Source organism: Delphinus delphis, chromosome 9 (assembly GCF_949987515.2).
Source record: "Delphinus delphis chromosome 9, mDelDel1.2, whole genome shotgun sequence".
Lineage (NCBI taxonomy): Eukaryota > Metazoa > Chordata > Mammalia > Artiodactyla > Delphinidae > Delphinus > Delphinus delphis.
In genome coordinates, this window is record NC_082691.1 from 53555092 (window position 1) to 53582192 (window position 27101).

The window sequence follows — 27101 nt, forward strand, 5'->3', positions numbered from 1 at the left end:
GCTTCTCACTGTAAATTTCCACTGATGAGAGATTCACAGAATTAAAGTTTCCCATTAGTTTCTAGTCTTCCTGCTCCTTAAGGTCATCTTACTGAACTCCCCATGTTTATTCTAATTTCCTTGATACCTTCACCCACTTTAGGCCATAATAATTCCTCCCAAAGTATCTACAGTTGAAGATTATGAAATTTATTTAGACATAAAAGTGTTAGTGTCTATGTTAAAAATTTTAAATGCCTTTTACTTATATTAGTTTCTATCATCTTTCAGTATGGAGTATAATGCTGGGAACATAACTATTCAGTAAATATTTATTTTTAATTTGTTAGGCCATTTGTGTATCTTTTATTTCTCCTGTACAAAGACCTAAATTAATAAGCATAAATTTAATGTGGGATTTGTTTTGGGAACATGCTGTTATGTCTCAGGGGCTGATTCAAGGAGCTATAGTGTTTGATCTCATTTCTAAAAAATTATTATTTTCTTTCTCTAGAAAACTGAGCAATAACCCAAATATGAAACCTGCTTACAATATTTTTCATATTTTTGTATACAAAAACACAGGCATCGTTATGTATATTATACTAAAGCTCCCAATATCCCACCATTTTATGATTTTATTTAAGACTTTAAATTATTTAATGAACAATTTGGCCCTTGCTAAATTGTTAGAATTGCTAACAATTCCAGCAATCAGTTAGGTTCAAGCAATGATTAGAGTTCAAAGATGAAAATATTTTTGTGATTACTGAAAGAGAGGAACACATACTTCTGATTTACAAAAAAAAATGTCACCAAACATTTCATCAAACTAAATATATAACATCAAGACAAATAAGTGCAAATAAGTATCTGCCAGTCCTTAAAATTAAGGAACAAAAAATCCTGTTGGTATAATGAAACACCTGAGTAGAAGATAATACAAACAACGTCACCAAGCACACTGTGATTAATTCCCAACAAGAAAAGAGCCTAGATTTGGAGAAGAAGTATCCTTAGTGAAACTTTGTGCAAGAGCTATTTCCTTCTTGTCAGTAGGGCCTATCATCTCAACTCACCCAGAAGTGCAATTGAATTAGCAGTATCTTCAGCATATATTATTTCATCCGATACTTTCTTTTTCAAAAATGGCAAGCTTCAATAAGAATGAAGAATATATGAGTTATGTTTAATGAAGTCCTTAATTGAAGCATTATTTGCAAAGTAGAAGAAAATTTCTTTTCTAAAGATTAAAACGAGGATAAATATCCTGTTTCTTTAGCCCTGGAGAATTAACAACTACCAAAAATATTTCTGTGTTTCTAACCAGTTGACCAAAATAAAATAAAATAAAACAAAATAAAATAGGTTTATAAAAATGAAGAGACATGGACATACAAGGCAAGGGTTAAGAAAGCCATCTTGCAACAGTACATAAATAAAAAACTTAAGAATCTTCTTTCTCTCTGAGGGCAAAATAATACTAGATTATACCTGTACTATTAAAATTAGGAAGACATTGGAAAATCTGATACAAATCACAGATCTAGTCTCACCTATAAATTAAAGGCTGTTCAAGGGCTTTTTCTGAAGTTTTTGAAACTCCAGTTAATAGATCAATGGTCTATTTGTTCTTAAAAGTCAGTGACTTTTTCCTTATTAATTGGATCAGTTACCATCCATGAAATAACAAATATACTTTTTGAGACACTAAAGAATTTAACAAATATTAATTATATTAGAATTACATTTCACAGCTAATATAACCAAAGTTATCTGAAAATAATTTATTCACAAATCATAAAAGATAGGGCACTCAAACCTAGGTCATTAGTCTAAGTGTCAGAGGAGAGAGAAAAGTCACTTCCTAAACAAAAAATATAAACTATTTCAGCATTTCAGGAGTTCAAAATTTGAACTTTGTATCCTATTTAAAGATATTTAATATATCTTATATATAGGACTTTAAATTCATGTTTTTCAAGAAAAATTAACCAAATAGTTGAAAAAGAGCACTTGGAACTATCACATGTGGATGTATATAGGTCAACTGGAATTAAAAGATATTTCAACGGCAAGTTATGAAAAGGAATATTTTATAAATACCATAGAGGTTCATTTCTGGTGTTTGTTAGAATTTTTCATTTGAAATAAATAACTTAATTACTTGATATCCAGCTCATTGTTGAATCTCTAAAGTGAAGAACTATAAAACGAATTGTTCTTGTCCTCAAATTTTTTCCTTTTTTACCAAAGGAAACAACCTAAAAGATAAAGCATCAGAATAGTTTTCCACCAAAAAGGTTATGAAAAAAAATAAGCATTATACTTCTGATGCACTGAGAGAAACATACTACTTAGAGGCCAAAACAGAAGGGTTTGATTTTATTTTTTAATTTTCTATGTTTTTATCTCCCAAAAATGTCCTGAAAAGAGAATCAAGTGAGGGTGTGGTGTGGAAAAATGCACGATGAAAGTAGAAATTAGGAAAGTAAAAAAAAAAAAAAAATGATGTAATTATGAAATATGAAGGAAAGTGAAGAGTGCATTTCAAACGATTTCTCATATTATGCAATGAAACATTCAGTCACAGCTTTCATAGAGAACCAATTCTTGGTGGAGCTCTGTACTAGTACTGATGTTGAAAGTAATGCTTGCAAATCTGGTGTTCTAAGACTTGCATAGCCTCAAAATCTGAAAGTGTTTTACATAATATTATCTCACATCAATATAACAATAATTTCCAGTTAGTACATTACAGTTCCTTGAGAGCATCAGAGCAATAATTTGTTTCTTTATTTTTCATGGTCTCTATTAAAAAGTAAGGTGTGGTAAGGGCATTCAATAAATTTTTTTTTGAACATCTATTCAGATAACAAAATCTTAAATGTAATTAGTTACAAAATTGCAAATATTATTGCTACTAAATCTAAAAGTGAGAGATAAACCTACCACATATACATAGTCCTACTAATACTATTATTTATATATTAAAAGAAACTCACTATTTAAAAAGTAAATTGGTAGAAAAGTTTAGAAGGTTAAATTGTCAGAAAAGTTTATTCCTTGTTTAAGAAATTTCCTCTACCATATTATATTGAAAACCAAAAACATACATTTTAATATACATCTTGATTAGCCACTATGTGGCTAGTTCCCCAAAATGGTTGAAGAAAAAATAGTACAGAGGATGGAATATATAAATTTTATAATTCTGATCTCTAATTTACATTTTGAAAAAAATGTGCCAAAAATAATTTGGTGATAAATCATTCTTTATTCAAATTTGGAAGATCAAATAAAACATTTTGACTCTCATGTCTTTGAGAGTCAAATTTCTTAGAGAGATAGAAAAAAACTAGGCAGAAACTATTAAGTATTGTCCATAAATTTTCTCAAGGATTCTCTAAAAATATTATTTCTTTGTTTTATCTCATATTTATCATTCACTTGAGAGCAATTTATTATGAGAAAACATTCGAATATACTTACAGTTTAATCTCTTGTGGTCAGCAATCTCAGACTACAATAAAATAAAATGTACTACCTTTGAGATACCAGCTGCTGGAATCAAGTGATCAAGTGAAGTGTCCTGAGTTCTGTATCACTTTGCTATACCATAATGCATAATATTTTTGTAAGACAAAATAAAACAGAAAATACTGCATGCTAATATAAAACAAAGTTAAAAAAAAAACTTACCCACATAATTTTAGGATATTACATGCAGGTTCTATAAAATGGGGCTGTTTTTTAATTTTTCCTGCACACAGATTCAGAATTTTAAATATCTGTGCTAAATCCCTTAGGGGCTTTAATATTTTTAGTTAAGAAATAAAATTAAGATTTTTATTAAAATATCCTTTACAGCACTTCTGTCAAGAAAAGTCTATAGAATTCCATCTATTTTGTTAAATGTGGTTTAATTATACCAATTTTGAAATCTAAAGAGGAAAACAGAACCATGTTTTTTTAAGGGATATTATTTAATTTTTGTATCAGTAACCTCTTATTCAAAATATTTTTTTTCTCTTCTCACCACATCTTTAGAATTTGACTACCAACTACTACACCACATATTCAGTTGAACAATAACTTATTATTGGCAATGAGTAATAACACTTTGAAAACAAAACTAACTTAATGGCTCAATTATATCCTTAATCTCCACCCACATACAAAACATATATTGCTCGGGAATAAGCAACCCAAACCTACCTTACTTTTATGTGTTATTTTATTAACATTACTCAGGTGTGTGCTCTTGTTTTTAAGGTTTAAATTGGTTGAAAATTTTATTTAAGACTCTAGTTTATGAAAGCAAAATGTACCCTCTCTAGATCTTCAGGTAAAAGCACCTTTTATTTTACCTATTTAAAAAACCCAGTTGGTACATAAACAAATTTCACATTTTTTGTTTTGTTTTGTTTTTTAATACAGTTAAGGGGACATGGTAGCTGTGACTTGCACTTCTTGATTGAATCTGATCACTTCTAGTCTCTAGGAGCTTCTTAGAAAAAGATAGGAGAGCTGGATGTATTAGAAATACAAACCTCTGTTAACTTCCTAGAGAAATGATCCCTCTCTAACTTATGTTTGCTTTATGTGATTATAACCTCTAAACCCAGCCTACTAAAGGCATTCAGAAACAGTCATTTGCCACCAACTCTCTAGCCTGAAGAAGAAAAAAAAGGGAGGTGTTGAGTTATTGGGTTAAGATAAGAAATCACTTGCTAGTAGACTTTCTTGGCTACCAGTAAACAATGCTTGATATCGACAAGCCCTCAGGTAACTGACTGAACAAATCCATATAAAACAAGGCTAAAATAAGGTGAGAAAAGAGATAAAATTATAAGGCACCACTTCCCTGAATCGGAGGCTTAAGATGTTTTGAAATCTTGGAATAAGATAATATTAGAGATTGCTGTCTTCTTGGGACCAGACTGGACAACTGTTAGAGATTAGTTAGATCAATACTACTGTTAAGTGTGGTCTGTGGACCATGCCAGTTCTGGAATTGTATGTTACCAGTCTGTGGAAAAATAACTGCAGAAAGTGAATTTCCTGTGACAATTTCATTGCATTTTTACAATAGCATATATATGCAAAGGATAAAAAAAAAGAAACAACCCCCAACAGCAAACTGGTTCATAATCACAGATAGTTTTGAGACATACTGGTTTCTACATATTCTGATCAGGGTGGTATCTTCATTGAGGATAACATATTTATAGAATGTTTTACAGATTATCAAGAAGTTGCTCATATATTATCTCATCTGGTCTTCCTAGCAACCTTATGAGGGGCTGTTATCCCTATTTTATAAGGGTGGAAAAGTTAAGAAGCTTATCAACAGTGCAAATACTCAGGTAAATTGGTAGAAACAAGACTTTGACTTGGCCCTGCTAACTACATAAACTGTCTCTCTGAGTCTATAGAAACTGACACTATCTGCACAGTTAATATTGCATTATACTGTTTCTTCAAATTTATATTCTCTGATAAAAATATAATTTTGTAAAAAGCACAAAATGTTAGATATTTTCTGTGGTAAACAGAATAATGGCCTGTCTTAATCCCTAGAACTTGTGACTGTTACCTTCCTTACATGGCAAAGGGACTTTTCAGATGTGATTAAGTTAAAAGCGTTGACATAGGAAAGTTATCCGAGGTTATACAAGTAGGCCCAATGTAATCACAGAGTCCTTATAAGGAAAGGAGAGGCAGGAGAGGGTCAGAGAAGGAGATATGATGACAGAAGTAGAGGTGAGAGTGATGCTACTTCAAGGAAGGGCCCAGGAAGCCTAGGAATGCAGGCTGCCTCTAGAAGCTGGCAAAGGCAAGGAAATGGATTCTCCCCTAGAGCCTTCAGAAAGAACAGCCCTGCCAACAACACCTTGCCTTTAGCCCAGAAGTGAGACCTCCAGAACTATAAAACAAAAAATTTATGTGGTTTTAAGGCACTAAGTTTTTGGTAATTTGTTACAGCAACAATAGGAAGCTAATGCGTTTTCTAATAAAAATTCTCCCATTTCAGGATAACCAAAAAAACATACACATATAAGTAAAGGATACAAGTCCATTCTGATAACACTGCACCATTTTCTTGACAGATTTAAGTTGTTTTTCTTCTAAATCATCCTAAAACAAATTATCTATTTTAGTTCTTTTGTGTTATTAATTCTGTTGAGATTTTAAAATTTTTCCTTAGTGTAAAAAGAGAGTAGACATGTTATCAAGTAATTCTTAAATTACTATATTATAATGTAAGCATTAAAAATGTTTCATAAAACAGTGAAGGTAAAAATAAACTACCATTTATATTTGAATAAGAAATTGCGAATCAAAACTAGGTTAATATAAAAGCATTAATTGTTTCCAGAAATAATATTAATAATACTGAAGTATGTTGAGCATTTTTCTATGCCATGTACCATTTAGGCAAGGTATATACATATCATTTCATTAATCTTCAAAATAACCCTATTAGGAGGTACTTTTATTATCCTTCTTTTTCGGAATATGAAACTCAAGCTGAAACACTACGTAATTACCCAAATCACACAGCTAATAAATGGTGATGTAAGAAGTCAAATTTGACAATCTGACTCCAGAAATTGTATTTTTAACCTCTAAAATATACCCAATGTAATGGCTCAAACTAAACATCTTCAGCCAATTAAAACAAAACAAAACAAAGCAAAGCAAAACTCTGTATACTGATGCATTTTCATGACTGAATCACTTTTTTGTGTGTGTGTGGTACGCGGGCCTCGACTCTTACTGTTGTGGCCTCTCCCGTTGCAGAGCGCAGGCTCCAGACGCACAGGCTCAGCGGCCATGGCTCACGGGCCCAGCCGCTCCACGGCATGTGGGATCTTCCCGGACCAGGGCACGAACCCACGTCCCCTGCATCGGCAGTCGGACTCTCAACCACTGTGCCACCAGGGAAGCCCCCATTTCTGTTCTTTTAACCTTCTTGTTTGTGAGAAACTGTGGCGTGTGTGTGTGTGTGTGTGTGTGTGTGTATCTGTGTATGTAGACATATGTATGAACATATACGTACACACACACACATACATATTTTGTCTACCCTTATTTAACAGCTAGTAGGAGCTCTACATAGTTGGGTTTCCTTTTTTAAAAACTGCAGATATATTCACAATTAAAAATAACTTTCACAATAATCATAGCCAACAAAAGATAAATTATTCTTATAAAGTCATTATTCTTAATGTGTTTTTTTCTTCTTTCTATGTAAAAATGTAGAGACTAAAAAATGTTAAAACAATGACTAAATTTTTGCACCTGCTAATCACAGGACATTGTTTTGATCTGCTATACCATGGTCAGCCCATTTCCCACTTACTGAAAGTATGCAATCTTCATCCTGTAGTAATTTTATAGTGTATACTGGCTTTTTAGGCATTCAGTCAATTCTTGGGTAACATCAGGAGAGTGTCATATAAACATGTATGCATATGCATTTATTATCCTTTCTCCTAATGCCTAAACTTCAATTTTGAGTCTTGTATCTTTATTTCCATTACATTCTGTATAAGAGTTCTCTCAAAATAAATTACTTATGACTGGATATGAGTATGTACATATCCTAATTTCTTATCAGGAAATTTTTAAGTACTACATCACGATACACTTTTTCTACCCTTATGCCCATATCCTACTTGGTAATAAGCTATGAACAGAGGCTAGATCAGTCTTTCTTTACTCTTATGATTTCTTCTGTTTATATCCACCATGGATTTGTCCATCCCATGTATTCAAATCTATTCTTCTCCAGCCTCCCTACCAGGTTAAATATATTCATACTAAATTTAAATAGTTCTTCAAGATGGAGACATATACTATTTGAAATGTTTTCAACAAAAGGAGAGAAATGAGACATATTTAGGGGAATACATGTTACCTTTCAGGGAAATCACAGTTTCTAAGTGAAATAGAGAAATTTTCTCTCAAAGCTTACTTTACCAGTCTCTTCGAGGAGTTTGATGACACAATTTAGGTCCACAGGCTTGAAAACACCCTAAAAAACATAAAACTCATAGTATTCTATGTCATGAGAAACAAGAAATCACATCAAACACACTATTTTTATATGGCATTATCTCTTAGCAACTTAAAAATATCTTATGCAAAAAAGATAGTAAGGGATAATGAAAAGCAGATGAGACTTATAGGAGTAAATAAATTTTGGAGTGAACCCCCCCCAAACCTCTTGAATTCTAGTACTACCTTACAATCTTTTTTTTTCATTTTATTTTTCTTTATTATTATTATTTTAACATCTTTATTGGAGTATAATTGCTTTACAATGGTGTGTTAGTTGCTGCTTTATAACAAAGTGAATCAGCTATACATTACATATACATATATCCCCATATCTCCTCCCTCTTGCATCTACCTCCCACCTTCATATCTTACAATCTTAATGTCTTTAAATTTCTTAGTCCCGAAAGGCCCAAGAGAGCATCTGGAATAATAGCACTTCCATGCTTTGGAAAATAAAACGATCTCATTCATACATATTACATATCTCATGCATACACATTACACTGAGTTTGCCTAGGCAGATATACATAAGACTAGCTTCTAAACTATAGGTAGGCAATCGCCTTCTTGAACCAGGTATCCCCTCTCCCAGCAGTCTTACATCACCTGTAGTAGAAAACAGGAACTGCCAAGTTCTACAGAGTTTACATCTTAAATATTTCTTGAGCCCACTCCATCTTTTTTTTTTTAAATTATTATTGGAGTATAGTTGCTTTACAATGTTGTGTTAGTTTCTGCTGTACAACAAAGTGAATCAGTTATACATATACATATATCCACTCTTTTTTAGATTTCCTTCCCATTTAGGTCACCACAGAGCACTGAGTAGAGTTCCCTGTGCTATACAGTAGGTTCTCATTAGTTATTTATTTTATATATAGTCATGTATATATGTCAATCCCAATCTCCCAATTCATCCCACCCTCCCCCTTCCCCCTTTGGTAACCTTAAGTTTGTTTTTTACATCTGCGACTCTATTTTTGCTTTGCAAATAAGTTCATCTGCACCATTTTTCTAGATTCCACATACAGTATAAGTGATATTATATGATATTCATCTTTCTCTTTCTGACTTACTTCACCCTGTATGACAATCTCTAGGTCCATCCATGTCTCTACAAATGGCATTATTTCATTCCTTTCATGGCTGAGTAATATTCCATTGTACATATATATGTACCACAACTTCTTTATCCATTCCTCTGTCAATGGAAATTTAGGTTGCTTCCATGTCCTGGCTATTGTAAATAGTGCTGCAATGAACATCGGGGTGCATGCATCCTTTCAAATTATGATTTTCTCCAGATATATGCCCAGGAGTGGGATTGCTGGATCATATGGTAGCTCTCCTTTTAGTTTTTTAAGGAACCTCCATAGTGGCTGTACCAATTTACATTCCTACCAACAGTGTGGGAGGGTTCCCTTTTCTCCACACCCTCTCCAGCATTTATTGTTTGTAGATTTTTTTGATGATGGCCATTCTGACTGGTGTGAGGCGATACCTCATTGTAGTTTTGATTTGCATTTCTCTAATAATTACTGATGTTGAGCACCTTTTCATATGTTTTCTGGCCATTTGTATGTATTCTTTGGAGAAACGTCTATTTAGGTCTTCTGCCCACTTTATGATGGGGTTGTTTGTTTTTTTGATATTGAGCTGCATGTGTTGTTTGTATATTTTGGAGATTAATCCCTTGTCAGTTGCTTTGTTTGAAAATATTTTCTCCCATTCTAAGGGTTGTTTTTTCATTTTGTTTATCATTTCCTTTGTTGTGCAAAAGCTTTTAAGTTTAATTAGGTCCTATTTGTTTATTGTTCTTTTTATTTTCATTACTCTAGGCAGTGGATTGAGAAAATCTTGCTGTGATTTATGTCAAAGAGTGTTCTGCCTATGTTTTCCTCTAAGAGTTTTATAGTATCTGGCCCACTCCATCTTAATGATTTATTCAGTTCTCATTTCTCACTCAGTTTTGAAGGTTTCCTGCTGTTTGTTCTCCCCGTCTCTAGTCTTGCACCCTTACGGTTCTACCCTCTGATCAGAACAATAAAACCCAAATCTGAACACAACACATCTAAATCATTCAATGACTCTCCACTAATGCCTTTCACCCCCTCCTCTGTTTTCATTATGTTGTTACAATCCTATCTGTCTCCTTAGTTAACCTCCCCAGGTCCTTCAAGACATAGTTCAGGTGTCACCTCCCCAAGGGAGGAAAAAGGATACAACAAATGTCCCTCCTGGGTACTCCCATAGCACTTTGAATGTATATCCATCACAGTTCCCGTCACCTTATTCTAAAATGGTTTACATCCTTATCCCCTATCCCAAAGTTTACTGTGAGGGAAGACTTTTGTTTTCTGGCATCCCCAGCACCAAACACTGGGTGTAACATATATAAGTTATTTGTAGGTAAATGGGGAAGGAAACAGAAGGTGTTATCCAAAGTTTAAGTACTTATGACAGTATAGAAATGTCAAAATTCTAAATGCAGTTTTGGCTATATTTATCTTGGGGATTAATGCTTTGCTGCATGGCGTTTTCTTTCATTCAAATGTTATATCAATACTGCTCACTCCTATTAGAAGGGTTAAGCTATCCCAGTCTCTTTTGTTTCCTTCTTCCCATCTCTCCTGCTTTCATACTTATTTCTACTTTAAAATAACTGTTTGAAAAGATGACGTAATAAAAAATATTCAAAAAGAAAAAGATCTTATTATCATCAAAATACATTTTTATTATTTTCTGCTTTATATATGTATTTTAATATTTTATTTTCTGTTTTTGTTTACATGTATAAATACGTTACATAATTTCACTTAGTGTTAACACTATTGTATATTCTGATTTTTAAATCTATAATACATACCGTTCCATATTTCTACATAGTCACCTTTCTACGCAGTCATTATTCCATTGCCTCTTAGGGCTAGAATTTCCTTTCCTTTCACAATTACAAACTCACATGTTCTGATCTCAAGAAATCTCTTTCAAAACCAATTTTCAGTTAAGCGTTCTAACATTAAGTCTGCAGAATAAGTATCTGAGTGAGTTTATTTACTCAATATGATTTTTACTTCAAAAATTAACAATCAAAAAGGATTTACTCCCATAATTGCTGGGTGGGTGACTCGCAGACTGGAGAACACTTATACCACAGAAGTCCACCCACTGGAGTGAAGGTTCTGAGCCCCCACGTCAGGCTTCCCAAGCTGGGGGTCTGGCAATGGGAGGAGGAATTCCTAGAGAATCAGACTTTGAAGCCGAGTGGGAATTGACTGCAGGACTTCAACAGGACTGGAGGAAAAAGAGACTCCACTCTTGGAGGGCACAGACAAAGTATTGTGCGCATCGGGACCCAGGGGAAGGAGCAGTGACCCCAGGGGAGACTGAACCAGACCTACCTGCTAGTGTCGGAGGGTCTCCTGCAGAGGCAGGGGGTGGCTGTGGCTCACCGTGGGGACAAGGACACTTGCAGCAGAAGTTCTGGGAAGTACTCCTTGGCCTGAGCCCTCCCAGAGTCTGTCATTAGCCCCACAAAAGAGCCCAGGTAGGCTCCAGTGTTGGGTTACCTCAGGCCAAACAATGAACAGGGAGGGAACCCAGCCCCACCCATCAACAGTCAAGTGGATTAAAGTTTTACTGAGCTCTGCCCACCAGAGCAACAGTCAGCTCTACCCACCACCAGTCCCTCCCATCAGGAAACTTACACAAGCCTCTCAGATAGCCTCATCCACCAGAGGGCAGACAGCAGAAGCAAGAAGAACTACAATCCTGCAGCCTGCGGAACAAAAACCACATTCACAGAAAGGTAGACAATATGAAAAGGCTGAGAGCTATGTACCAGATGAAGGAACAAGATAAAACCCCAGAAAAACAACTACATGAAGTAGAGATAGGCAACATTCCAGAAAAAGAATTCAGAATAATGATAGTGAAGATGATCCAGGACCTCGGAAAAAGAGTGGAGGCAAAGATCGAGAAGATGCAAGAAATGTTTAACAAAGACCTAGAAGAATTAAAGAACAAACAAACAGAGATGAACAATACAATAACTGAAATGAAAACTACACTAGAAGGAACCAATAGCAGAATAACTGAGGCAGAAGAACAGATAAGTGACCTGGAAGACAGAATGGTGGAATTCACTGCTTCGGAACAGAATAAAGAAAAAAGAATGCAAAGAAATGAAGACAGCCTAAGAGACCTCTGGGACAACATTAAACACAACAACATCCACATTATAGGGGTCCCAGAAGGAGAAGAGAGAGAGAAAGGACCTGAGAAAATATTTGAAGAGATTATAGTCGAAAACTTCCCTAACATGGGAAAGGAAATAGCCACCCAAGTCTAGGAAGCGCAGTGAGTCCCATACAGGATAAACCCAAGGAGAAACATGCTGAGACACATAGTAATCAAACTGGCAAAAATTAAAGATAAAGAAAAATTATTGAAAGCAGCAAGGGAAAAACGACAAATAACATACAAGAGAACTCCCATAAGGTGAACAGCTGATTTCTCAGCAGAAACTGTACAAGCCACAAGGGAGTGGCATGATATACTTAAAGTGATGAAAGGGAAGAAACTACAACCAAGATTACTCTACCCGGCAAGGATCTCATTCAGATTCATTGGAGAAATCAAAAGGTTTACAGAAAAGCAAAAGCTAAGAGAATTCAGCATCACCAAACCAGCTCTACAACAAATGCTAAAGGAACTTCTCTAAGTGGGAAACACAAGAAAAGAAAATGACCTACAAAAACAAACCCAAAACAATTAAGAAAATGGTCATAGGAACATACATATTGATAATTACCTTAAACGTGAATGAATTAAATGCCCTAACCAAAAGACACAGGCTTGCTGAATGGATACAAAAACAAGACCCATTGCAGGGCAGAAGTTGAGACACAGATGTAGAGAACAGACATATGGACAACAAGGGGGGAAAACTGTGGTGGAGTGGGGATGGTGGTGTGCTGAATTGGGTGATTGGGATTGACATGTATACACTGATGTGTATAAAACTGATGACTAATAAGAACCTGCAGTATAAAAAAACAAACAAACAAAACAACTAATACTAAACTTTCATTGGGTTATTTGCATGGAAATATGTTAATATAAATGTTTCAGACATTACATGAATTTTTTAAAAATCTTATATGTTCTGGTATAATGTTATAAGTCATAATTCTAATTATTACTTTAAAATGTATATCTCAGAAATAACTAAATTTCCTTGTCAATTGCATTATTATGAACTTTCATCAAATCTTTAACTGTGGTCATTTTTAAGTCTTTTGTCATTTACAGACAGTTCTGGGTGTACTCTGATGCTTTTGCAAATACGTTCCTATAAAAGGGTTTCATCTTCAAGGAATTCATGGAAAAGACTGACAAGTACAGGTTTCTGGTAACTGACTGTACTGCTGAACTGAATGAATAAGCATTTTCAGAACTCTAATGGAAAACTGATGAACTCATAAAAGTGCTAACAAAAGATAAAGATGAAAAAAAATTACATGGGACTGAGTGAACTGATGAGGATGATTATAATTTTTGTGACTTTCTGTTTGAATAAAATAAAAATCCCACAAGGAATCAGAGGCAAAAAATATACAAATCAATTTTCACTGCAAAGTAAAGGAGCTGTTACAGTGGAGGATTACTGGACTGAATGTCAATATTATGACATAGTATGAGTGTGTTTTGTGTTTGGTAATTGCAATCACTGTTGCTTTTGTTGTGGTCATCCATTTACAATGCTTGGTGTCAGTCTATTTACCTCTTGTAAAAATAAAATACAGTGTGTGTGTGAAAAAATAATTAATTAATTAATTAATTAATCCTACAAAAAAAAACAAGACCCATATATATGCTGTCTACAAGAGAGCCACTTCAGACCTAGGGACACATAGAGACTGAAAGTGAGGGGATGGAAAAAGATATTCCATGCAAATGGAAATCAAAAAAAAGCTGGAGTAGCTATACTCATATCAGATAAAATAGACTTTAAAATAAAGATTGTTACAAGAGACAAGGAAGAACACTACATAATGATCAAGGGATCAATCCAAGAAGATATAACAATTATAAATATATATGCACCCAACATAGGAGCATCTCAATACATAAGGCAACTGTTAACAGCTGTAAAAGAGGAAATAGACAGTAACACAATAATAGTAGGGGATTTTAACATCTCATTTACAACAATGGACAGATCACCAAAATGAAAATAAACAAGGAAACACAAGCTTTAAATGACACAATAGACCAGATAGACTTAATTGATATTTATAGGACACTCCATCCGAAAACAGCAGATTACACTTTCTTCTCAAGTGCGCACGGAACATACTAGAGGATAGATCACATCTTGGGTCACAAATCAAGCCTCAGTAAATTTAAGAAAATTGAAATCATATCAAGCATCTTTTCTGACCACAACGCTATGAAATTAGAAATGAATTACAGGGAAAAAAACAAAAAAAACACAAACACATGGAGGCTAAACAATACGCTACTAAATAATCAAGAGATCACTGAAGAAATCAAAGAGGAAATCAAAAAATACCTAGAGACAAATGACAATGAAAACACGATGATCCAAAACCTATGGGATGCAGCAAAAGCAGTTCAAAGAGGGAAGTTTATAGCTATACAAGCCTACCTCAAGAAACAAGAAAAATCTCAAATAAACAATTTAACCTTACATGTAAAGGAACTAGAGAAAGAAGAACAAACAAAACCCAAAGTTAGCAGAAGGAAATAAATCATAAAGATGAGAGCAGAAATAAATGAAACAGAGACAAAGAAAATAATAGCAAAGATCAATAAAACTAAAAGCTGGTTCTTTGAGAAGATAAACAAAATTGATAAACCATTAGCCAGACTCATCAAGAAAAAGAGGGAGAGGACTCAAATCAATAAAATTAGAAATGAAAAAGGAGAAGTTACAACAGACACTGAGAAATACAAAGCACCCTAAGAGACTACTACAAGCAACTCTATGCCAATAAAATGGACAACCTGGAAGAAATGAACAAATTCTTAGAAAGGTATAACCTTCCAAGACTGAACCAGGAAGAAACAGAAAATATGAACAGACCAATCACAAGTAATGAAATTGAAACTGTGATTAACAATCTTCCAACAAACAAAAGTCCAGGACCAGATGGCTTCACAGGTGAATTCTATCAAACATTTGGAGAAGAGCTAACACCCATCCTTCTCAAACTCTTCCAAAAAATTGCAGAGGAAGGAACACCCTCAAACTCATTCTATGAGGCCACCATTACCCTGATACCAAAACCAGACAAAGATACTACAAAAAAAGAAAATTACAGACCAATATCACTGATGAATATAGATGCAAATATCCTCAACAAAATACTAGCAAACAGAATCCAACAACACATCAAAAGGATCATACACCATGATCAAGTGGGATTTATCCCAGGGATGCAAGGATTCTTCAATATACGCAAACCAATCAATGTGATACACCATATTAACAAACTGAAGGAGAAAAAATGTATGATCATCTCAATAGATGCAGAGAAAGCTTTTGACAAAATTAAACACCCGTTTATGATAAAAACTCTCCAGAAAGTGGGCATAGAGGGAACCTACCTCAACATGATAAAGGCCATATACGACAAATCCACAGCAAACATCATTCTCAATGGTGAAAAACTGAAAGCATTTCCTCTAAGATCAGGAGCGAGACAAGGATGTCCACTCTCATCACTATTATTCAACAAAGTTTTGGAAGTCCTAGCCACGGCAATCAGAGAAGAGAAAGAAAAGGAATCCACAGAAGAATTAAAACTGTCACTGTTTGCAGATGACATGATACTATACATAGAGAATCCTAAAGATGCCACCCGAAAACTACTAGAGCTAATCAATGTATTTGGTAAAGTTGCAGGATACAAAATTAATGCACAGAAATCTCTTACATATACACTAATGATGAAAAATCTGAAAGAGAAATTAAGGAAACACTCCCATTTACCATTACAACAAAAAGAATAAAATACCTACGAATAAACCTACCTAGGGAGACAAAAGACCTGTATGCAGAAAGCTATAAGACACTGATGAAAGAAGTTAAAGAGGATACCAACAGATGGAGAGATATACCATGTTCTTGGATTGGAAGAATCAATATTGTGAAAATGACTATACTCCCCAAAGCAATCTACAGATTTAATGTAATCCCTATCAAATGACCAATGGCATTTTTTACGGAACTAGAACAAATAACCTTAAAATTTGTATAGAGACACAAAAGACCCCGAATAGCCAAAGCAATCTTGAGGGGAAAAAACGGAGCTGAGGAATCAGACTCCGTGACTTCAGACTATACTAGATAGCTACAGTAATCAGGACAAAATGGTAGTGGCACAAAAATAGAAACACAGATCAATGGAACAAGATAGAAAGCCCAGAGAGAAACCCACACACCTATGGTCAACTAATCTATGACAAAGGAGGCAAAGATATACAATGGAGAAAAGACAGTCTCTTCAATAAGTGGTGCTGGATAAACTGGACAGCTACATGTAAAAGAATGAAATTAGAACACTCCCTAACACCATACACAAAAATAAACTCAAAATGGATTCAAGACCTAAATGTAAGACTGGACACTATAAAACTCTTAGAGGAAAACGTAGGAAGAACACTCTTTGACATAAACCACAGCAAGATCTTTTTTGATCCACCTCTTAGAGTAATGGAAATAAAAACAAAAATAAACAAATGGGACCTAATGAAACTTCAAAGCTTTTGCACAGCAAAGGAAACCATAAACAAGACAAAAAGACAACCCTCAGAATGGGAGAAAATATTTGCAAATGAATCAACGAACAAAGGATTAATCTCCAAAATATATAAACAGCTCATGCAGCTCAATATTAAAAAAACAACAACCCAGGGCTTCGCTGGTGGCGCAGTGGTTGAGAGTCTGCCTGCCGATGCAGGGGACATGGGTTCATGTCCGGGTCCAGGAAGATCCCACATGCTGCGGAGCGGCTGGGCCCGTGAGCCATGGCCGCTGAGCCTGAGCGACCGGAGCCTGTGCTCCGCAACGGGAGAGGCCACAACAGTGAGAGGCCCACGTACCGAAAAACAAAACAAAACAAAAAAAAACAGCCCAATCCAAAAATGGGCAGAAAACCTACATAGACATTTCTCCAAAGAAGACATACAGATGGCCAAGAAGCACATGAAAAGCTGCTCAACATCAATAATTATTAGAGAGATGCAAATCAAAACTACAATGAGGTATCACCTCATACCAGTTAGAATGGGCATCATCAGAAAATCTAAAAACAATAAATGCTGGAGAGGGTGTGGAGAAAAGGGAACCCTCTTGCACTGTTGGTGGGAATGTAAATTGATACAGCCACTATGGAGAATAGTATGGAGGTTCCTTAAAAAAATAAAATTAGAATTACCATATGACCCAGCAATCCCACTACTGGGCATATACCCAGAGAAAACCATAATTCAAAAAGACACATGCACCTCAATGTTCATTGCAGCACTATTTACAATAGCCAGGTCATGGAAGCAACCTAAATGCCCATCGACAGACGAATGAATAAAGAAGTTGTGGTACATATACACAATGGAATATTACTCAGCCATAAAAAGGAACGAAGTTGAGTCAGTTGTTGAGATGTGGATGGATCTAGAGACTGTCATACAGAGTGAAGTAAGCCAGAAAGAGAAAAACAAATATCGTACATTAACACATGCATGTGGAACCTAAAAAAATGGTACAGATAAACCGGTTTGCAGGGCAGAAGTTGAGACACAGATGTAGAGAACAAATGTATGGACACCAAGTGGGGAAAACCGTGGGGGGGTGGGGATGGTGGTGTGCTGAACTGGGTGATTGGAATTGACATGTATACACTGATGTGTATAAAATTGATGACTAATAAGAACCTGCTGTATAAAAAAAAAGGGATTTACTATATACTTATTTATCCTTGGTATTATGATTACCATTAAAATTGTTACATCTTACTATTAAATTGTTTAAATTATTAAATTTACTGTTACAAAGTTTTTTGATAAATAGAGTTTTGCCTTTTAAGGTTTTGGGATTTAACAGTGCCATCTGCCACTACCTCAGTTGTCCTTTTTCTTCCTGTGTTCTCAGAGAAATAAATATATATAGTGAGTTTTTATTTTCCGATTTTCTGCAATATTGGCTTTGAGGGTTGTAAAAGATATTGAAATGTCAGAGCAAAAATTTTTTTTAATACCTGTATGTATTTTCAGAATTTTTTCCCCCAAATGAGCAGGTATAACTTTTCCAAGAAAGAGTGTATAAAGATTAAAACATAGATTTATCTTGTATTATCTCTAAATTTATCTTATATTACTACTTCTTGTTACCCTGTGTTTTACTTGCATGGCACATATTATATTTTTAAGGTTTCTCCCTCTCTCCCTCCCTCCCTTAGCCTTTTCCTCCGTCTATACATAGTTATAAGCAGCTTCGACATTTCAGAAACTGTGCTAGGTGTGGGGAACGCATTGCCCTGACTTCAAGTACCTATCAATCTGGCTGAGAGGTGTGCTCTGGAACTATATAGATGGGGGCAGAATGGTATGGGGAGGAGGGATGGGAATGGGAATGGGATGGGAATCTGGGACAGCTTCTGGAAGAAGTAATCTTCAAGCAGAGGTGAGACTGAGTAGGATTTGTGAGATGAACTGAAGGTTTGAGAAATGGAGCAAAGGAAGTAGCATGTGTGAAGGCCTGGAGATGAGAGAAAACATGGCATTTACAGGACTGGTGAGACATTCAGTAGGTTGGAGAAGATAGTTCAGAGGATAGTAGCTACAGATGATGCTGATAAGGTAAGTAGAGGTCAAATCATGAATAATAATGATGATAATAACAATAATAGTGATTGGTAAAACTTATTAGACAAAGTCTATTTCTAGGTACAGCTGTAAGCACTAAATGAATTTACTAACTGAATTCTATGAGGTAGATACTATTATTAACCCCATTTTACAGAGGGCCTTGTATACTATGCTAATGATCATCAGAAGCTATTGAATGGTTTGAGAGACTGGATATAAAAACAGACAAAGGCCAGACTATATCTAGCAACAGAACTCTGTCCTACAACCTCTGTAGCGACCAACCTGGGGAGTCAAACCACAACTTCTGCAGCAACTGGCTCAGAAAAGTCAGTATCTGGTCAATGATTGTCAGATTCCCTATTTTTTACCCCAATTTGTCTCTCAGGGCCAACCAGAAAAAGACAAGTATGCTTCCCAAATCAATCACACAGGTTGCCTTGCTTCTAGCTAGCTCACTTCCAGCTTCCCCAAGGCAACAGCCTCCAACCAGAGCAATACAGAAGCCTCCCTTTTATTCACTGTAAAGCTCCCCTGCCTGTCTTGGGAGTCTCTGCTAAATGTAAGCAATGCTGGCAGATTCTCTTTCTATAGCAAGCTCTGAACAGCAAGCCCCTGTTCGTTCTCACTAGGGTGGTCTTCATTGATTTCCACAGGTTTTAACCAGAGGAATGTAACAATAAAAAAGATAATTCTGTCTGCTGAGACTGAGCTGGAAAGATCTAGACTGGAGGTGGGAGACCAGTCTGTGACTTCAGGCCTTGACTAAGGCAGTGGCAATCGGGATACACAACAATGAATGGAATGAAAAGCATCAAGGAGGCAGAATCAGCAGGACCTTATGAGTGATTTGATTTGGTGGGAAAGAGAAGGAAAAGGTAAGGAGGACGGACAGGCTTGAGGAATTACATAAGTGGTTGGCACCATTTGCTGAGACAGGGATGCTGGAGGGAGACGCTTGTGTTGAGGCTGGAAATGAGTTAAATTTGGGGCAGAGATTTCTAAGTCACAGGCTTAAAGTAATAATTGGAACAGTCTGGGTAAATGAGATCACACAGGCAGGGTATAGAAGAGAGAACATATGGATGTAAAAATAAAAATAATTGCTGTTATTATCATCATAAGATGTTTGTGGAGAAATTGTAAAAACATTTAACAAAACCTTTTAAGATCAAAAGCTTAATAAACTGCTTTGAAGAAAACTAGACCTCCACTTACGTCAAGTTATAGAATGAACTTATTTTCCCACTTTACCAAGGAACATTTCAAAGGGGGAAAGTCCTGCTCCTTTGATACTTAGTTATAGGGAAAGGATCTAACATTTATTATGGTCCATTAATGTGTCTGGTACGTTATATCTTAATTAATCCTCAAATATACCATATGAAGATAGATTATCCCTGTTGTTGAAACTGAGGCCCTGATATCTAACTTGTTAAGGTCACATAGCTAGTATATGGGCTAGCAGGGCTGTCTGATGCAGAAACACTGGTTCTTTGCACCTTCATTCTCTGCCTGACTTCTCAGCTGACCACAGAGGCTACTTCTAGCAATTACTCCAAAGCAGGGGTAGGCAATTTAAGGACACAGTCCATGGCAGTATTACAGATAGTGGCAGGATATGACATCAACTAGCAGATTGTGCAGGTTCTCAGAGGGAAAGCAAATTTGGGCAAGGAAGCTCAGCCATGATACTATGCAAGTGAAAATGAAAAACTAATCGCAATCATATTTATTCTACAAATATTACTGTGTGCCTCCATTGTGCCATTGTTCTAAGTGCCGAAGATATGGTATTGAATAAACACAAAAAATCTCCTGCTTTTATAAAGAATTGATATGCTTTGGGGGAGACAATAAGTTATACAGTGTATTGCAAGATAATGCTCTGGAGAAACGGGAGTAGAAAGTGCTAGGATGCTTAAGCAGTGGTCGGCAAAAGACTCACAGAATGGGTAAAATTTCAGCAGTCTTGAAGGAGGTAAGGGAACAAGCCATGGATAAGAAGGGGAAAACTTCCAGGCAGTGGGCATAGCAAGTGCAGAGGCCCTTAGGCAGGGTATACCTGGCATGGTTGAGGAGATGCTAGGAGGCCAGTGTGGCTGAAACACAGAAGGCTTTATCAGCTACTAATGAGGACTTAAATTTCTACTCTGAACTCAGAGTTGAGAGGGGAGGGACACGCAAGTATTAAGATATATGTTCTACACTTAAGGAGAGGGAGAGACAAAACAAGACACATGAAATAGTAACAAACATAAAACAACTGATAATTAGGTGAGAAACTCAGACCAAGGACTACACCCATTTATGAGAAGAAGGTCTGTGAGAGTGAAAGTGAATGGGAAGTATGTCCTATTGGGGGTTACTTTATGGTGGAGAGGTAGGATCTAAAGGTAGGGTAAGATTTAAATTCAGAAAAGAGGGGAGGGCATTCATTCAATACATATTTAATATCCCCTCCTGTGTACCAGGTGTTGTGCTGGGTGCTACTGGGAGATAATAGGGGACACTACAGAAAAAAACAACAGAGAAGGTCTCTGCCCTCATGAAGGTGGCACTAAGCAGAGTACATGGTACAGATAAAGTACAGACTATACATTGGGAAACCTCGCAAACAGGACAAGAAGTGGACCTGAGGCACTCTGAGGATGGCAGACCCCTTAGATACCATCTAGTTCAGTGGTTCTGAGGCTAAAAATCACTTAAAGGATTATGATTAAGTAAATCTAGGGAAGGACCCAGCTATGTACAGGTTTTTTTAAGAAAAGCTCCTCAGATGACTGTGATGGCCACCCAAGTTTGGGGAACACTCATCTAGTACAGGCTTGTTTTACAGAAAAGGGAACAGGTTTAGAGAGTTGAGTGATCTGGTCAATGTAATGATATTAAGCGAGGGAAGCAATAAAGAGCTACTGCAGAAGCCTGAAAGAAAGAACAGGTGGGACTCAGAGGTAGCAAGGAGGATGGTAAAGTGGTGTTTACGGAGAATGGAGTGGTAAGCAAGGAAGAGGTGAGGCCCAAAGGATGTGACATTAATCCAGGATTGACTGAGGCATTGTGGTGACAGGAAAGGAGAGCAAGTAGTTCTTTTTTTTTTTTTAAAACAGAGTTTTAATTTTGTTTTACTCCTTTCTTTCCCTCTCTGCCCTCCTTTGTTTTTTTTTTTTTTGTTTTGTTTTTCTTCTGTATGCGGGCCTCTCACTGTTGTGGCCTCTCCCGTTGCGGAGCACAGGCTCCGGACGCACAGGCTCAGCGGCCATGGCTCACGGGCCCAGCCGCTCCGCGGCATGTGGGATCTTCCCGGACCGGGGCACGAACCCGTGTCCCCTGCATCGGCAGGCGGACTCTCAACCACTGCGCCACCAGGGAAGCCGCAAGTAGTTCTTTTAAAGCCCCATTTGGTACCATATGATCTGACCTGGCAGGGGGAGGGTTGGAATTTTTATTGTTGTTGTTTACTTTGTTTTATAATCTGAGTACATGTAAAACCATCTCCTATGGCTTTCCAGGAGTTAGCTGCTGTGAAACTGTCACACTGTACATACCATACTGCAGCTATGATACACTAAGTGTTGCTACTCTGAGTGGAAAATGGAGTCCTTCAACCAGGAGCAATGGCATCACCTGAAAACCTGTTAGAAAAGCAGAATCCAGGGCTCCACCCAGACCTACAGAATTAGAATCTATATCGTTTAAGTTCCCCAGGTGCTCCAAATGCACATTAAATTTTGAATAATCACTGCTCCAAAGGGCTTCTGATTCTTTATAATAAGAGGAACAACATTTAAATAAATAGGAAATAGATAAAGGGTGAACAATTTGTGATTTCTCAAGCATATGATGAAGCTGGCTTAATGGATTGAGGTAGACTCCACATTCTCACTTTAAGCTACTAGGATATACTGTACTGTCACTGTAGGAAGAGGAGGAGGCTGCAAATATGGAAAGGTTTGAAAAGATTGGAAACATTTAGAGTTCCAAGGCAGAGGTGTATAAAGTTATCATTTTAAGTGGCAAAGAGCACTAGACTCCACTCCCAGTAAAGAAACTGAGTAACTCTCAGTTAACTTCTCGTGGCCTTAGGGTCCTCATTTGTAAAAACAACCACAAACAAAACCCAGGAAGGCTTAGAGACCATTTCTCCCAGCTATAAGATGTCTTTATTCCTTTCTTTTGGTAGAAACTGCCTTTTTCTTCAGTACTATAAAAAATGTTAATATCCCTAGAAGCAGTTATTAACAGGGTAGGAACTTCAATTAATACAAACTGATTTCTTCCCGGAGGAGAAACCTAGGCCCTGTAAGAAGAGGCAGTAATGAAAGAGGAAAAGAAAGGGAAAGGGAAGGGAGAAAATAAACACACATATACACAGGTATACTTGTTCTGCATTATTTGATACATTGTGGACTATTTTGGCAACAGCCTGTTAAAAGTATTTCCCCTTTTTTCTTCTTTTTAACCCACTCTTGCCTGCCTCCTATAACCTTGAGACCCCATCCCTTCTTTTTTTTTAACACCAAGTAAAGGAAGAATGACAGCCATCAGATACCAAATTCACCTACTCGTCAGTTTTGCCCCATGCCTGGGAGAACAGCAGTAGTGTCGAGCCCCCTTGCAGCCTTGGGAGTGAAGGGACAGCTGTTGTTCCTCAAAATCATCTGCACCTGGATTGGAATACTTCCACAAACCCGATTAGGTAAATTCCCCTAACACCTGCTCCTCCTCATGCAGAAGTGTTGTTTCTCTGTGGGTTGAATGTCTGGCCATCTTCAGAGAGTGCAACCCTACTCCCACCATAGAAGAGGTCCCCAGTCAACTAGCCTCTCCTAAGGAACTCTCCAAGCCTCCAGGATGTGGACGCAGGAGACAAGGTTCCTGACGCAGCCTGAGACTTGTGAAGCCTCAGCAGGAATTCCCATAGTAGCCCCACACCATCAGCGTGAGGAGGTAGGGCAAATTTCCTCCATAGAATTCACGTTAATTTAAGGCTTGATCATGGATCTCTGGGGAAGAGCAATGGAACCCTAGTATGAAACAAACGCCTTGGAGTTTCTGAACACCCTCGCTACGAGTGGAGATCCAAGCCAGGGTTCTGAAGTGAAATTTCTCAACAGAAATTCGAAAGAACTAGTTTTGTAAGACAAAGAGTAAACTAAAAACCAAATACAAGCACAATAAATCAATTCTATTCGATCCCAATTCTCTCCGACGCACTTCTAATCAGCTTCCAATTTCATATAAAAATGTTGCTAAATTTCAAATTTTAATAGTATTTCCCTCCCCTCCAGGTGCAGGTTTTGGTAGCAGCAAATTTAAACACGGGAGGATTTACCCCTATATCAAGAACATCACACGATAACAGCGATCTACATATAAAAGCCCAGTGCAAACAAAGGGGTCATCAAATCCAAGTTTTCGCTAAGAATGTTTCCCTCCCTCTCAGGTCCTTCGTGGGGTCACACGTTTCGAAGAAAAGCCTTGCCTACTCAGTTTACTGGGACGCTCCGGGAGGACCTCGAGACACGAGTCCCCAGACAGGTTGGTCGACGACAGCCAACTCCCCTCGCAGGCGGCGCAGTTCTCAAAGGGATCAGCTTTGAGCTTGGAACCACAGTCCCCCGGGCTCTCCTGGTTTCCCCTCAGGCCCCCGTTTCCTCCCTTGCTGCCCCCAGATCTCAACCCCCGCCCCCAGATCTCAACCCCCGCCCCCGCCTTCACACCCTCCAAAGCACAGACACCTGGCCATACCTGCGCTTCCTCGTCCTCCGTCACCACCCCGACTACCGGGATTTGGCGAGGGCTGCTGAACTTGATCGTGCTGCCGGGTGCCCGGGCCTGGGCCGTCGCCGCAGCCTCCGCTGTAGACATGGCTGTGCGGCGGAGTGAGGGGTGGGGGGTGTCCTCCTGTCCTACATTGTGCCCGCAGCCGCGAGACTGCAAGAGGCCCCGCCACCGAGAAGTGAAAGCCGCCTGAGAGCCACTAGAGTCGCGAAAGGTCCCGGGGGTCCGGCCGTGGACTCGGCCACCGCGACGCCACCCGCAACTCGCGGAGGCAGCCCACCGACGTACCTAGGCAGCCTGCTTGCTGGCAGGTTAACAAGCCAATGCGTTGCTAGGGGCGGGGCAGAGGCTGCTGAAGCGCCAGCACCTACGGAAGCCCGAGGATCCAAACTACCCCAAACTCTTATCTGAACCTCTAAACTTGGAGGGGCTGGGTTTGCTTGCGTACCAGAGGAAAGCGGGGGAAGACCTCGGTATGTAACAGTGGAGTGTTACCTTGGCGACATGTGCGTCTCAGTCTTTGTAGTTTGCGCTGGGCCTCCTTGAAACAAGCATGGGCGGGTGGAGGGATGAGGGATGGATGTGGGATGCAGGAATGATGGATGATGAACGGATAATGTTGGAAGCTGAAGCAGTTTATCTCACCCCGGAGAAGTGACTAGTGTCACCTACATTCCCCAGCCTTTTACCTCTTCTGTACTTTAGTGGCTCTCCCAGACAATTAAATAACCACCAAGGCATTGTACACAATGTTAGAAGGCTTTCGAGTCAAATTATTGAATCTAGAGCAAGTAAACCCCTGGAAGCCCCATTTTTCTCATAATTTTTTCACTTGTCTCATCAATAGGATTGCCGTGAGAGGACAGAATGAAATGATAGTTTTGTAAAGTGGTACTTGGCACATAATAAGCAAGATGATCTGAATGACATTTCTGGCCCTACAAATAAAAAGAAATGGAAAACCTAGATTGGGCTTGGCAGCACTTGATGTGAATCACAGCCAAAGAAACCAAGTTTCTTTGAAAGAGTACTGAGCACTTCCAATCCCTATTTACTGAATTCTATTCATTCTTCGGCTTTCCTCAACTGCCCTAACTGAGGTCACAACACTTGTGGTAAAATTTTGTGGACACTTTCTTGTCCTCATTTTGGTGTACTTGTCTGTAGTATTTTACACTGTTGACCACTCACGCTTTCTTGAAACTCCCTAGCTCAGACTTCAGCATTTTTTGTTTTTGTTTTTTTATCTTTACAACTACTCATTGGTGCTTTTAGAGCTCCTCTCAGGCCTTACACCTAGAAGTGGTTCAGTAGGTCTAAGGTTGCTATTAACCCGAGAAAGTGCAAAGGGTGTGTCAAGTGTATTATTAACATAACCTTAATTGTTGTTGTACATTCCAAGTATACTACATCAAGAGGAGACTGAAACCACTTGGATAAACACAGTGGAATCCTGTGAGAACAGCACCCAAGCCTAAGATGGTGGTGGGAAAGCTGATAATCTGATGATTTGCTATCCTTTGTGTGCTCATCTGGCATCTCAAGATGAGGAAGGACAAAGAGGAGGGATTGCCAAGGAAAATTTCCCACTTAAAGTGGAGCTTGCCTAGGAGATATCAACTGACTTTTGTGATTCAGCACAGTAGACTGAAGCTGATAAGGGTCCATAAATCTCAATGGCCCTGAGAAGTCAGACTCTCCTCACTGGACTTGACTGAAGACATTTCCCTAACGAATGAACAACAGGATTTTTGTTTTATTTTAACCGTGTACCGACCTATAGATTCATTCTGTCCCATATCCAGAGCACGAGTTTCCCATCCTTAATTAGCACTACTCCCATGAACTCCCCCTTTCTAGCACTTAAAAACTTTTGACTTTTCCCCATCAGTGAAATTCTTCATAGAATGGGTTCCCTTACCAGGAAGTTAATAGATCTAACTTTGTAATTTTTATCAGCTCTAATGGTTTTTGTTTTATCTTTTGACAGGTGAAAAGCAGCCAGAATGGAAGTCCTCAAACATCCCACACTCAAGCCATCTGGACTGAATTACTTGCAGTTTTTCACAGGTGCCAAACTTCCTCCTGCATTACCTTTGCATATGTTGTACATGTGACTGTCTTCTGATGTCTAACTCCTTATAAGACTCAGCTCCTGTGACCTTTTCTAGGAAACCTTCTGCTCTGCTATGTTAGGTGCCACTTGTCTGTCATTCTGGCTTTGTACTGACTGCATATTTGACCGGTATTTACTGGCTCAGCAGACTTCCTACTAGACTGAGATTTTTTTAAAGCAAGAAGAGTCACATACCCAGGTTTGCATCCCAAGCCCTCAGCATAGTGTCTAGAGTAGTGTTTCTCAAAACTTAGTA

The 27101-nt window shown here is 37.7% G+C and overlaps 1 protein-coding gene across 2 annotated transcripts in view; it reads right to left on the reverse strand.

Moving 5' to 3' along the window:
* CFAP69 (cilia and flagella associated protein 69) overlaps nt 1-25027 on the reverse strand; it is a 67621-nt gene extending 42594 nt beyond the window's left edge. Inside the window, exons 1-5 of one of the 2 annotated variants that reach the window (XM_060020575.1) lie at nt 24697-25027; nt 7964-8023; nt 6055-6120; nt 3682-3791; nt 1059-1135 (exon numbers count right to left, since the gene is read on the reverse strand). In XM_060020575.1, the coding sequence (XP_059876558.1) occupies nt 1059-1135; nt 3682-3791; nt 6055-6120; nt 7964-8023; nt 24697-24816 (433 nt within the window). In that variant the 5' untranslated portion in view covers nt 24817-25027. The remainder of the gene's footprint in view (nt 1-1058; nt 1136-3681; nt 3792-6054; nt 6121-7963; nt 8024-24696) is intronic. The other variant, XM_060020576.1, reaches the window with a different exon arrangement.
* Between the last annotated feature and the right edge of the window lie 2074 nt (nt 25028-27101).